Source organism: Medicago truncatula, chromosome 8, assembly GCF_003473485.1.
Source record: "Medicago truncatula cultivar Jemalong A17 chromosome 8, MtrunA17r5.0-ANR, whole genome shotgun sequence".
NCBI classification, from domain to species: Eukaryota; Viridiplantae; Streptophyta; class Magnoliopsida; order Fabales; family Fabaceae; genus Medicago; species Medicago truncatula.
Window position 1 is genome coordinate 45,164,991 of NC_053049.1, and position 15,031 is coordinate 45,180,021.

The following is a 15,031-nucleotide window of genomic DNA, read 5'->3' on the forward strand; positions in this document are numbered from 1 at the left end:
GCTGATGTGACACTAACCACTTAACCCAACAGTCGTGACACTAACCACTTAACCCAACAGTCTCCCCATTAAAGGGGCCTACTATATCACCGCTATTACAAGTTACAACCAACAAAATATATCTTTTAACTGCACAACTAGAAAGACTTTCCATACATGAATTTAATATTTCAAGATCCACTTCTGCTCTCCCACCAAGCCTTGATACCACTTGTAAGGGAGTTTGAAGAGCGCTGAGAGCAACAATGTTCTAAATGAACACAACCACTACGATTCTTGGACACCACATCTATTATATAATCTCATCATAATTGATGTGAAACTAATCACTCACACTATACTCAAGAGGAAGGTCTATTGAGCACATATTCACATATTTTGTTCTTGTTGTGGTAGCTTTTAGAATCAAGCACATGGCTTCAACCCCCATGAACAAACAGGCGAGGCCAATCATTGTTACAACACGTTTTCCCATTTATTCTCTAGTTTTATATCAGGAAAACTAGTATTTAAAAGAAATGTTTATTGAATAATGTTATCTAGAAAACGTGTAATTGTTTTTTAGTTAGATTAGATGACAGAATCTGATAGTTTCAAGCATGAAGATAGGGATTTCTGACAATGGGGTGTAAGTAGGATGGATACACGAGGATTTTGTGGAGAAGAGGAGAGCCAGAAAGACCATGTTCATATATCAGAATTGAACGCATAAGATTGCACCCTTGAAGTTGAAGGATACTTTAACTCTCAGTCTCCAACCTGTCCAAGATACTAACATTATGTATTCGTTGTATTGTATCTAACGAATATACATAACTGATCACTTGGAATAGGAACCAAATCCCCCCTGTCAAAACGCTTAGCGGTTGTCACCAAAATGTTGTGTGAAACTAATCCTGCCAGCGATGAACACATACTCCCAATTTTCTTTCTGGCAGAGATAATATGCTTTGTTGTTGTGTTACTCCATCATAAAATGTTGATTTCATATATATTTTTTATATTGGTATCATCATTATCTTCTTTTAATCATTAGCGGTTGTTGCATTTTGGGGTAAACTGGTAGAATATTTTCTTTTTCAAAAAAATAAGATAGAGATTATGAATTTAGTTCATATAGACAAATACTTACACTAGAATGAATGACAGTTTTTAAGATCATGTTAATTTTGTTTTGAAAAAAAAAAAAAAGGATTTATTAACCAATCGAGGTCAACTAGTTTATTAAAAAGACGTATCAAAATGGAAGATAAAACTTATGACGTAATGTGATTCGTCTTTCTTTCTCAACCCTATAAATTAAGTTGCAACAACAACAACCGAGCCTTATTATATCAAATGAGGTTGGCTACATGAATCAAATTACGCCATAATGTTCTATCAATTTGAGAGAGATAAAACTTAAAATACCAAGTTTTAAAAAATTAATGGAAAAAACAAAGTTTAATTTTATTTTTTTTTGCTTAATGGAAAAAAATAAATAAAATTTTAAAGACATCATATTCTGGAATAAAGAATGATTTCTTAAATAGTTTTAAATTTGTACTTATCACATGTGAAACTCAACAACAACACAGCCTGTCTTGCACAATACAAAAGGGGAGTCCTGACACTCCTACAGTTCATATTATTTTTGTATTTGCATGACTGCATGTATATGTCATTATATAGTAATGATAATAAAGACACAGAGAGACATACATCTGTATGTTTCTTATGAAAATAAAATAAACACATGCTGTGTGTTTAGGGCCGCTCTAATCATAAAACAATTAGCATTAACACTGTTTAGCGTGGACAAAGAAAGAAAAGAAAATACAAGTCACATAGAGGGAGAGTGTAGTGAACCAAGTTTGATGTAGTGCAATAAGAGTTCCAATATGGATTTGGTGTAATAATATTAGTGTAAGAAAATCTGTAACAAACTAAGAATAACGTGAACTGTGTCAACTTGCTAGCAACAGGTACAAATAGTTACAGTTTGATTAGGACCACCTAAGAACAGAATGAAACAAAATTAGTTGCCCATCCCATCCATATGTTCATGTCATGTGGTTGGAAAAATGTCCCTTTCGGTTCCCAACGGTCATTTTTTCTAGCCCATTGGATTCTCTCTCATTTCTTCCGTGACTGTGATTTTGTTACCGTTAATGTGATTTGATTATCATGTTTTTATTTTCAAAGTTGGGAAAAGTTGAAGTGGATTTCCAATGATGATTGGAATATATATATATATATATATATAATTTAGCACTTCATAATTTAACTTTAATTTTAGTATGTCAGAAAAATCAACTTAAATTGGAATTTACCAGTATGCTACCATACGGCAATTATTAAGCTGCAGAGCTCATTCACCGATTCATGTATATGGAAATGCTCAGGAGTGAACTGTGCACGTCACTGTAATAACCTTTTTTTATGTAAAAATATTAAGAATCATTAAAAACACAAAAGAATATAAAATTGTATAGGACATACTGAAAGTGAAATTCTGCAGTGGATAATAACAACACAAGGGGGAACCAACATGTCTCTCCACACTTTCCACAACATAAAAAATTATTTCTCTTTTTAATTTTACTTAAACCTGATCTTATTGATTTTTTATTTCTAGATATCTCCTAATCAAAACAAAAACAAAATTGAAATCATGGCAGTAAAGTACAATAGAACTTTTCTAAAAAGCAACAAAAAAGCTACCATTGACCTTATTTTTTGATGAGTAGGAAAAAGTAAAAACAAAAAGACTTGCAATGTATTACTCCATAATATAATACTATTAATAGACATAATATAACATTACTTTATGTAGCAAATAATTGTTTTTTAGTTCCTCTTTCCACTATATATATAACAATGAGACTCTTCTCATTCTAGCTTACACTAGCATTATTATCAGTATCAGTATATTACATTTTTAAAACTTAGAGCAAAGAAAAAAGAAGAGAGTAAGTAAGAATGGAGAAGGAGGAAGATGTGAAGGTTGGAGCAAACAAATTCTCAGAGAGGCAGCCATTAGGGACAGCAGCTCAAAGTGACAGCAAAGACTACAAAGAGCCACCACCAGCTCCATTGTTTGAGCCTGGTGAGCTCAAGTCATGGTCTTTTTACAGAGCTGGAATTGCTGAGTTCGTAGCCACTTTCTTGTTCCTTTACATCACCATTTTGACTGTCATGGGTGTCAACAGATCAACCTCCAAATGTTCCTCTGTTGGCATTCAAGGTATTGCTTGGTCTTTTGGGGGTATGATCTTTGCCCTTGTCTACTGCACTGCTGGAATATCAGGTAAAAACCTTACAATATTATTTAAATTTTTTTCTTTAGAATGTTAATGGCCAAGAATAATGATAGATCTGTGTGTTGTTTGTGATAGGTGGACACATAAACCCTGCTGTGACATTTGGTCTTTTTTTGGCAAGAAAGCTGTCACTTACAAGAGCTATATTCTACATTGTGATGCAATGTCTTGGTGCTATTTGTGGTGCTGGTGTGGTGAAGGGTTTTGAAGGTAATGCTAGGTATGAACTGTTTAAAGGTGGTGCTAATTTTGTGAATCCTGGATACACTAAAGGTGATGGACTTGGAGCTGAGATTGTTGGTACCTTTGTTCTTGTCTACACTGTTTTCTCTGCTACTGATGCCAAGAGAAATGCTAGAGACTCTCATGTTCCTGTATGTCTTCCTTTCCTTTTTTATTTTTTTATTTCTTCATTCAATTTGCATGTGTGCTCAAATTTTTCCTTAGAAAAATAAATTATAAGTTTACTCTTCACTTTTTTTTTTTCTTCCAATTAGGAGTTTTTAAGTTTAGTCTTTACATTTTTTTTATTTTTTTTTGAGTAAAAGTTTAGTCTTTACATGAATTATATTTAACTTTAGTCTATATATTTTAGTTATTTGTGGTGACAATAATATGTAGTTATTTAATCAATAACTTAAAATATTGGTGATCTATTTTCTCCATATATACTAGTATTATATGGTTTTAATTTGTGAATTAATTTCTCAATGCTTGACAAACTCTAATTTCAATGTGGGGTTATTTTTGTTTGGGGAATTATAGATCTTGGCTCCTCTTCCCATTGGGTTTGCTGTGTTCTTGGTCCACTTGGCTACAATTCCAATCACAGGAACGGGCATTAACCCAGCTAGGAGTCTTGGAGCTGCCATTATCTTTAACAGGGACTTTGCTTGGGATGACCATGTATGTTTTCTATCACCTTAATTTTATGAACAAAATTTAGACTCTAAATTTTGTCTATAGATTAAATAATTAATTAAATAATGCTGCATTATTAATGATATTTTGCAGTGGATATTCTGGGTTGGACCATTTATTGGAGCTGCTCTTGCTGCTGTGTATCACCAGATTGTCATCCGAGCCATTCCTTTCAAGACAAGGACCTGAGGCTCTTATCTGTGTTTGTTTCTAATCATCTTGTGTTTTGTGTCCTTTTTCATTAAGGGACATTCTTCTGAATCTTTTTGTGTTATTAATCCATGATTTGGGTGTAAATTGTTTCCTTCATTGGTTACTTAGAAGAATGTGGATTATTCTTTTCTACTATTAATTGATTTTGTTACTTCATTGCAACCATTCAAAATTCCAAGTGTGCAGATATCACGTTTTGCATAACCAAATGTACAATAGTCGACTAATATCTTTGTCACCATTCCATAGCGCAACTACACGCAGTTCTCTTCTATAAAACTTTTCCAAAACAAGTTTGAAAAATGTATCATCCAGTAATTTAAGTTTGAATAAACTCTAATTTTATAGTGTATTTGGATGAAGAAATTTCAATAAACTCAAATTCTTCTATATAAATTTCATTATTTAGATGATAGATTTGGAGAATCTTCAAAATGAATGGAATTTAAGTATTTTGTGAGAGCTACTTAAACACTTGATGCATTACATTCAAAATCAAATAAAAGTTACAAAATGGTAGATGATAAAAATCATTGGCATTAGCCATAAATGTTATCTCCCTTCCTAAAGAGTGAGTTACACCATTTGTTTATAAAAGAACTAAATATAAAATTGCAAAAATTCAAGATACCATATCAAATTCAGAGCCCTGATCAAGCAGCTCATGAAGGCCATTTACGATCGTCTAGTAATCAAACTAATAAATACATTATGTAGGCCTAATTCTCTCATCCATTGAAGAGTTCTAAAAAGACATGTAGTTTCATCTATCTAGTCATGAAGGCAAACTTGAGGGATCATCCGCATTGGGTCAAGAATAACCATGTAAATGAGTTAGACAAAATCTTTATTTAAAACTTTAAAGCGTTGTGTTTATAAATCCTCTCACTTGTATGGTTTTCCAAAGCCCTCTTGGGAGAGTAATTTGGTCCATTCATATAAGCACCCTCAAGTTTCCATTCATTCATACGGACACACTCCCCCGTCCCCATAAATGGAATCCTTTTTTTTTTTTTTTCATCTACATGTACTTGTATTTGCACTGTCATTGTTGTTGCACTCAAAGTATACTTCGTCTGACCACCGTTTTGAGGAAGACTTTCGACACAAAGAGTTGGTTGAACCCTTCGTCGAACCATCAATTCTGATATCATTGTTGAGTCATGAGGGGGCCCCGGGGTATCATCTACATTAGACCAATATAAACGACACAAAACACCATATTTTAACCAAAACTCTTAAGACATTAAGTTTATAGGTCCTCTCACTCATATGCTCCTCACCCTTCACTTTTTCAAATATTGTGCGACTTCTAACTCACCTCACACTTCCACAACATCACCTTAAAAAGTAGATAACCAATAAGGGAGCCAAATTGTTTTTGCCTAAACAAAGTTACCACAACGAAAATGCACATACCAGAACTAATTTTCCTCAATTGCTTGAAAAACTCATTGGTGGAGGCTGCCAACTATCCAGATTATCATTTTGAGCTCCACCTTCTACAATATCATTTTACTCCTTCGCCTTTTATCCATTCACAAAGAAAATGAATATGGTCCCACACTCTTCACTTAGTGAATATTGTCAAATTGGTTCTTCAAATCTTTCAACTTTTGCAAGTTTGTCTTTCAAAAATTGCAAATTGACCCCTTTCAATTTTCAAAATTTGTAAATTGATCCCAATTTTTTAAATTGGTCCTATTTTTATATTTTGAAATTGGCCTCGCAGCTTGTAGAAATTGGATAAAATAGCCTAACAAAATTTAAGAGTGAAGAGTTTTATTATTTTATCCAAACAAAAAATTATAAATGAAGATAATTCACTTAAAGCATTCCTTGAGGTATCAAGTCCAAATCTCCTTAAAACAAATTGAAGCATCGCCAAGAATTCTAATTTTTCTAGAATATTCGACTAATAAAGGTATTCTAAAGGATTTGATGTTTTTTTGGGTGAATTCGAAAGGATTTGATATATACTCATTTTATTTTATTTTTTTGGTTACAGATATATATATATATATATATACTCATTTAAAAATACTTCAGTTATATTAAAGGAAATAGAAAAAGTTTTTATAAATAAAATAATACAATCTCTTCAACAAAAGAAGAAAAGAAGTAATACTCACAGCTCACTTTTTGACATAAATGTTATAGTTGCCTTGCAGAAAATAAAGGAGAGAACGTGAAAGAGCAAAGTGAAACAGTCCTTTAAAACTCAGTTTATTGGATGATTAAGTGATGCAATTAAAATCTATTTTTTTTCAAAGTATTCTATTGGATAAAAGTTCATCTCGCAAAATAAGTGGAGTGTATGTGTTTCAAGCTTCAAATTCCGACCCTTATATATATATATATATATATATATATATATATATATATATAAAAGTGGTGTATAAATTAAAATTAAGATAATAAGAATATCTCCAGTAGGATTTTAAAGAACCCATTTTATTGTTTTAAGTGGATTTACCCGTGCTAACTCAATAATTTTTTTTTTACTCATGTATTATTTTACTCCAATGAGAAATTTTATGACTAATACCTCAAATTTGTCTTTGAATTTTTAAAAATCGGCTAAATTCGTTTCTGAATTTTCCAAAATAGCTATTTTGTCCTTGAATTTACAAAATGTCAATCAAATCGGTCCCTCCGTTAAGTTGGTCTGTTAACAGAGGTGACGTGTAACGTTGACCTCTTACAAGACTTACCACGTCAGATGTCACGCAAGCAGGGACCAAATTGATTGATTTTAGAGAAAATTGTCAAGGAGCAAATTGATGGATTTTCAGAAAATTGCCAACGACTCTTTCTCATTAACGGCTCTTTCTCTTCTTCCTCATTAACGGCTCTTTCTTCCCCAAATATATAAATTTGGAACCCTAATGTTATAATTTGTCACCTAGAGTTCAAAATCCCCCAAATTTCTTCCATGAATTGATGTCAATGTTCTTCCCCAATTCAAATAACTTAAAACCCTAATTTTTTTTATTCAATTCGAAATTCAAAAATCAGTGGTCATTGTTGAAGATTCGTTGTTCAGAAATGACGGGTGGTGGGCGTATGGGCAAAAACAACTACAACAGTCGGTCTTCATCTTCAAGCTTTATGTACAATGATGAGGTGAGAGAGCTTCAATGTTGGTGTCCTAGAATTTGTGTTGTAAGAAAAGCCAACACTGTCAACAATGGTTATGTGATGTGTGAATGATTTGTTTAAATAGTACTGATTTTGTCTTTTGATTGTATAGGATGACGGTGAAAATTGTAAAATTTTTGTGTGGGTTGATGAAGCTGAAGAACTATGTTATTTTAAAAACAATGGTGTTGGTCATGGAAGAAATGCAAGGTTGATGGAGAAGGCAAAGGATAGGGGGAGAGAAGAGGTTTGAAGGGCAAGGTTGATGGATAAAGTTGATTGTGTAGGAAGTGAGCTTAGGTTGATTAAGATATTGATAGGAGTATTTTGTTTGATTGAGTTGTTTAAAATGCTATTGTATTTTGCCAAGTCCATGTAATGTTGTAATGAAAAGAGGTTGTCAATGAATGAATCAAACATTTCTGTCCAAAAATTCAATCAAATTGGTCCTTGAATTATATACATATTCATCATATCGATCCTCAAATTAGTGAAAATACCATCAAATAGGTCCTTGAATTTTCACAACAGATACCATTGTGATCCTTGGTGCATACATTTGCTGAACAAAGTAAAAAGTAAAAGACAGACACTTTGATTATAAAAAGACAGACATTTGCATACCATCATAAGTCATATATCTGATGTTCATAAGTCATTACATAGCCAAAAAAATTACATTACATAGCCATCAAGTCATCAAATCATTTGATGTTCTTAAGTGATTACATATCCTAAAAAGCATAAACTAAACAAGTCTAAAAGGCATTAATTAAACTAGTTCAAAAGCATAATTTAAACATGCATCAATGCTTTGAAAATCCTGGAGTTGGGATAAACTCCATGTATTGAGGTTGAGTAGAAGCGGATGACCTATAATTTGGATTTGGAACTCTAATAACTCCGGAAGCAGTTGGATTTTGTGGAGCATGACCCCTCAGTGGTGTTTGTTTATGCATATCATTTGAAATCACTGGTCCTCTCATGCCATATCTCCTTGTACTCATTCTCTGCAAATAAAATCAATCATATCAGCCCTTAAATTATAACAAAATCTATCAAATTAGTCCTCAAATTATAACAGTAAGTCTCAAATCGATCCAGGACAACATGGGAAATAGAGGGGTATAATTGGAAACACAGGAAAAATTACACTGAAAAGTTAAATCTTGAATTTTTACAATTTCCATCAATTTAGTCCTTGTACCCGTGGCTGCCTTGTTGACACATGTGCAGGACAACACAGCATGCAAGAGGACACATCATCACCACTAACGGAGCTTTTGGACGGAGGGACCATTTTGATGGACGCCTGTAAAATTCAGGGACTAAATAGATATTTCACAAAATTCAGGGACAAATTTGGCCAATTTTTTAAAATTCAAGGACGGATTTAAGGTATTAGTCGAAATTTTATCCTTAAGCTCATGAACTCACATATATCATTTTTCTCCCTTCTACATTTCATGTTCTATTTCACTTTTACACCTTCAAATGCATAAAATTAACATTTAATCCTATAAAATTCACATATTTTTTTTCTTGCTTAACAAAGCTCACGAGTCACGACACTCTCAAAACCTGGTAGCCGCACAATAACCTTTTCTTTTTTCTTCTTCATTCACTCAAGAAGTAATTTTCGTTCCTTTTATTTAAATAAGTAATTTTTATGTGTATTTAGTTTTGTTTCTTTGTAACACTATAAAAAAAAAATTGTTTCTTCGTGAATTCGTCGTCTTAGTACGACGTTACCATGGTCGTTTAGTTTGGATTGACGAATTAATTTCGATTCAGTGCATATTTAATCAATGACTGTGACATCTTTAACATCACAGATATGAAGACATGAATATTGTAAACCTTTAATTTTGTAATATTTCTATACATTTTGCTATTGTTCGATGTATTTCATCAATTTAAATGAATAAATATCTTCTATATAAAAAAAAAAAATATATGAAACTTTGACTACATCTATAAAATAAAAAATCTCATATAACACCAAAACAATATTTTACTGATTCTTATTTGGTATGTTCTAACCATGTCCTTCATTTCTTTTTTTAACTAAACCAATCCTTCATTTTATTCATCCATAACCGTAAGTTCCCCCTCTAATAATTTTCATCTGTATATATAAAATAAAACGAGATATTTGTTATGAATATTACAAGTGGATGTCTATATAGCAATTGGGTTATTGGATCATATTGTTAGCTTATTGGGCTTTATTGTGCTTACTCCCCAAGTCATTGTATTTCTCTATAAATAGAGCTCATATGTAACCTAATTATACATCACAAGAGAATAGCATAATCCTCTTTCTTCTATCTCTATTCTCTATGCTTCTCTTTATTCTTGTTCTTATTCTAATAGTTTCATAACACGTTATCAGCACGAGCTTACCAACTGAGGTATGCAATTCTTCTTAATCTATTTTTTATGTAAATAAGTTTTAATTTTGTATCAATGATTATAAGCTATACTGTTACAATTCCATCAATTGAAATCAGTGCCTTATAGATACATTAAATCATTGTTATGTGAATTGTAATATATTATTGTGTTTATTTATCCATATGTAATCATGAGGTATTGCATAAGAATTAATCTCATATTATAAAATCAAAGAGATCTATTATATGGTTCCTGAAAAACTCAATATTACTCTATGTGAATTTTGGAAGAATTCAAAGGTGTGGTTCCTGAAGAACTCACTATTATTCTTTGTGAATTCATGAAGAATTCAAAACCGTAGTTCCTGAAGAACTAAATATTATTCTATGTGAATTTCTAAAGAATTCAACAACGTAGTTCCTGAAGAACTTAATTTTTTTCTCTTTGAATTCTTGAAGAATTCAAAAGCGTTAATCTATGAAGGAAAGATTACTTGGAGAATTATTTTATGGTTTAAATTTATTGCATAGTTCTTGAAGAACTTAAAAATCAATCTTTATCCTCCACGAATTCCTGAAGAATTCAGTAGTGATACATCCATGAAGGATCGTACAAATAACAGATTAGATCTGTTATATAGTTCTTGAAAAGCTTAAAAATCAACCAATTTTATTCTCCATGAATTCCTGAAGAATTCAATAGTGATGCATGGATTGCACAAATAATTGATTTGATTGTGAGTAGTTCGTGAAAAAGTTCTTGAAAAAACTCATTTTTCTTTTGTGAATTGGTGTGTATTTTTTTTTTCCACCAAATTTCCATGTTTTATTGATTTAAGATTCAGTTGAAATTATCCCTTAATTTAATTATTATTTTATCTTTTTGGTTTAATTTTAAAAATTGAGATTGTTTCCTTTAATTGTGGATTATTTCCAAATTTTTGCTGAAACCAGTTTTGTTGGGTTTAAAATAAACCAACTAGTTTTTATTTGGATCTAAGTTAAATATATATATATATATATATTATAATTGATTTGAAACATATTTTTACGTTTGAATTTGTTTCAAATATAATATTAAATTAAATATCTATTTTTTCTTCCTAAAATTAAGGATTCAAATTGTGTCAATTTTTTTTTAAGATTTGATCTAAAATTATTTTCTAAATTCTATATTTTTTTTCAAAAAAAAAAAAACGATAATGTAACTAATTCCGTTTTTTTTATTGACTTTATGGCTCTTGTTTGTTATGGATTCATTGTCAATTTGATTGATAGACACCAATTAGATTCATGTATTTTGTTTTAGTTGATTGTCACAATTTTTTGTTTTGGAATAAAAATTGGATAAAATCATTATTTTTAGAAGCAAATTGACTTCGCGATAGAAAATTTTGATCCCATGCAATTTTGGCAATTTCAATTTCTCAACCACCAAAATCGTGTTTGGCACCTAAATTATCATGTTTTAAGTTCTTGAATTTCAGCTCATATAGACTATATAGACTCTTTTCTAAATTATAGTAGGCCAATTTTTTTTTTTCGGTGTAGAAAACTGAAGTTTCCTTTAAGGAGATATGTACATCAATTTGTTCTAGTCAATATTTGTGTTTTCTTTTGATGACAAATAAGTATTTTATTTTTATGGTTGTGCTTTCATGTAATTTGGGAAATTTTTGTGTGGATTTTAATTTAAACTATTTATGATCCACTATCGATATGCACATAAATGTCATGTATACAAATATTTGTTTTGAATTATTGAGTATGGTTATTTGATCATTGTAACAACAAATGCAAATATGTTGTTTGCATCAAATTGAATTTGATTAATTGAATTTATTTGCTGTGAAAATATATTTTTATTTGGCAAAACATTTATATCCTACCTTTTAATTTCTAGTTTGAAATTAAAATTGATTCACATAATTTTTGTGTATAAACTTTGTATTTAGTTATAAAATAAATAAATAAATAAATGCTATATATTTGGTTATGATATATATTTGTGGAAGATTTGTTGTATTTTAATAATGAATCTCAACTCTTGTGATTCAATTTGGTAGTACATTATACAAAGGTTTGATTCTTTAATTTTGAGAAATATTGATTTTACAATATATGGGGAAATATTTATATTCACATGTAGTGAATCAATATTGACATGATTTTTTCTCTCGTATATATAAGATTCAAGTTTATTTCATTTGAATTTGAATACTTGGGTTATAGCATGATTATGATATTTGAAATTTATTGTTATTAATTTATATTTTTTTTTACAATAATATGGTTTCAATCATGCATTTTGGAAGAACCAGGAATATTTTTCATAAATTATGATGCAAGGAATCAATGTTAGCATTGCACTTCAAAATAAATAAATTATTGAAGGCTCTGGAATAACTAATTTATTGTTACATGGAGGAACAAAGTTAAACATTGAGATTGTATTCTCATAAAATTTTAATGTTAAAAATCTCTATATTACGTAGTGAAAATTTTATTTTGTCTCTTATTTATAATACACTTATATTAGTGTAATGGAAACACATATTATTGTAAACCTGAAGTTTACATTTATATTATTTGTGCAATGGAAGCACATAATATCACAAACCAGAAGTTTACAAATTATATTAAATTTATTGTTGGCAAGACTGGTTGGGTTGTCCCGGATCTATTATGATGCATAAACTAGTTGAAAAAAATAAATTATTATGGATATATATTGAAGAGCCAGAAGATTCTTCAATCTAGTGACTTTTGTGTTACTAGTTCTTAAGGGAAGTTGACAATTTAAAGGAATGAATGTCTCACCTAAATAAGGTGTTATTTAAATTAATACATTGATCATGTGAATCACTTGGATATTATATGATTTGAATCGATGCATCAACTAAATAATCACATGTATATTCACAACCAGAAGTTTGTGAGATTATTATGTCAACAAATTTGACTAAGAGTTTATTTTCTAAACTTTTCAGAAAGCATTTCATAAGTATCATTCACCAATTCAAATTCATATTGAACAATTGATAGCATATGCTCATAAAAATGGATTTGGAGATCCATTCTTTAGACGTTTAAAGTTAATTGTATGATTAATACTTATGAGACCATACCTTATAAACTCTATTTTGGTTATGAGATAATGCCTTATAAACTCAATTTTGAGAATCAATAATTTTGTATATTGAGATATTGATATGCATCAAGCCAGCACATTTCTATATGTAAGTTCTCCCCTTAATTTATCATTGGGAAAATATATTTGATATAAATCTCCATCTATCATTAATTGTATTGAGACAACTTGCTTACAGTCCGGTAGGTTGATTATCAATTGATGGTTTGGTTTTCCCAATATTAAGGGGAGATGGTAAGCAGCTAAAAATTGTGAACCTGAAGTTCAAATAAATTATTTGAAAGAAAATATTATTGTCTCTTCTTGATCCTCAAGATATAACTCATTTGCAAAGGTAAACAAATCTTATTAGCTGCTAATGCTCCAATCGAAATAGATGTTCATATCGGATAATCTAATATTGCAAATGAGTCTTCATCGTGCCTGAAGCATGATAGATCAATCGGTTCCAAATATAAAAAGCTTTGAATAAGAAAATGAGCTTAAAGGAAATATAACCCAAAACGAGGATATAGAAACTCTAAAAGAGTTTTCTGACATAATTGTTTTTTTCAGTTCCAGAAGAACTAATCAGGTACCTGAAACTTATAAAATATTGGTAAATTATGTCATGAATAAAAGATCTCAATGGAATGAAATGGAACCGAAATGAAGTCAACGTTGACGTGTTTTTGCATATAATATAGCGCTATATGTGATAAGTAATAATGAGGATCATGTGTTAAAGTCGACTAAAGATTATAGATAAAGAAAATATCTATAGAACGGAAAGAGACAATTCTACTGAAATCAAACTCGCTTCATGAAGCAGACTTTGTTTTGACTTGTAGTCCGCACACTTGAAGGTGTGAAGTTAAATGACTATATATGATTTTTCGCGCGAAAAAGGAATTAGTATGGTAAATTACATATTTACAGAGTTTGATATGATCACCTGCAATGAATTGATAAATATCTACCATTTATTTTAAAAGACATATTTACCAGAATAGTTGATTAAGTTCAGTAACACATGAAAGGCTCACATTATATGAAAATGTGCTACAATTTATTTTTATTATATAAAACTTCTTGAAGGATTTCATTTGAGTGAAACGTACTGTCAAATCTATTGGAAAGATGACATCATTTGTCCATTTTAAGGATTTGAAATGAATTTGTTATAATCATATATATATTAGAACTCCTGCAGAAATTCTAAATTGTGTTATATAAATGTTTTTATGGACAAATCTAATTGATTATGTACTAGAATGAATGTGATGTCACTTGATGTGAATAAAGATCATGTCCTCAAGAAAATCATGAACAATTTGAATTGGTCAGGTGATGACACGAATGTATTTTGCTTATTATATATATATATATATATATATATATATATATATATATATATATATATATATATATATATATATATCGTGGTATTTTTTTTGTCAATATTAGTAAATACAGATATTGCAGCAAAGTCAAACATACAATTTGTATCTTAGAGAAACAATAATATCATCCGATCATTTGAAAATGTTAGCACTACATCAAGGAAGTGGAGAATGCTCTTTATTAAGGATTATGATTTCACACATACAAGAAACTTGTGGTTTTCTAATTTTAAAAGGAGGTACTTTCAACAACTCAATATGAAGATATCACAAGAGCTGCTAATTTGGAGAAGAGTATGGAAATATATCATATCTTTCTACAGAGTCACCGTCAAGTAAAGATTTTGAGTAACTTGCATAAAAGATTATTTAAACTTCTTCGTCTCATATATAATTGTCTTTATGAGGGGGAGACAAAAATGTGTTCTTCACTCTTTTTCCCTTAACCATGGTTTTATCCCATTGGGTTTTCCTGGAAAGGTTTTTAATAAGGCAGATTATAACACAAAAGGATGTTATACTCTT

The 15,031-nt window shown here is 30.3% G+C and overlaps 1 protein-coding gene across 1 annotated transcript; it reads left to right on the forward strand.

Moving 5' to 3' along the window:
• Positions 1-2,847: 2,847 nt before the first annotated feature.
• Positions 2,848-4,608, forward strand: LOC25502055 (probable aquaporin PIP1-2). The gene is made up of 4 exons (XM_013591591.3): positions 2,848-3,289; positions 3,378-3,676; positions 4,068-4,208; positions 4,317-4,608. Exons 1-4 carry the CDS (start codon positions 2,962-2,964, stop codon positions 4,410-4,412), a joined length of 864 nt encoding a protein of 287 aa, XP_013447045.1. The 5' UTR covers positions 2,848-2,961; the 3' UTR covers positions 4,413-4,608.
• Positions 4,609-15,031: the final 10,423 nt, after the last annotated feature.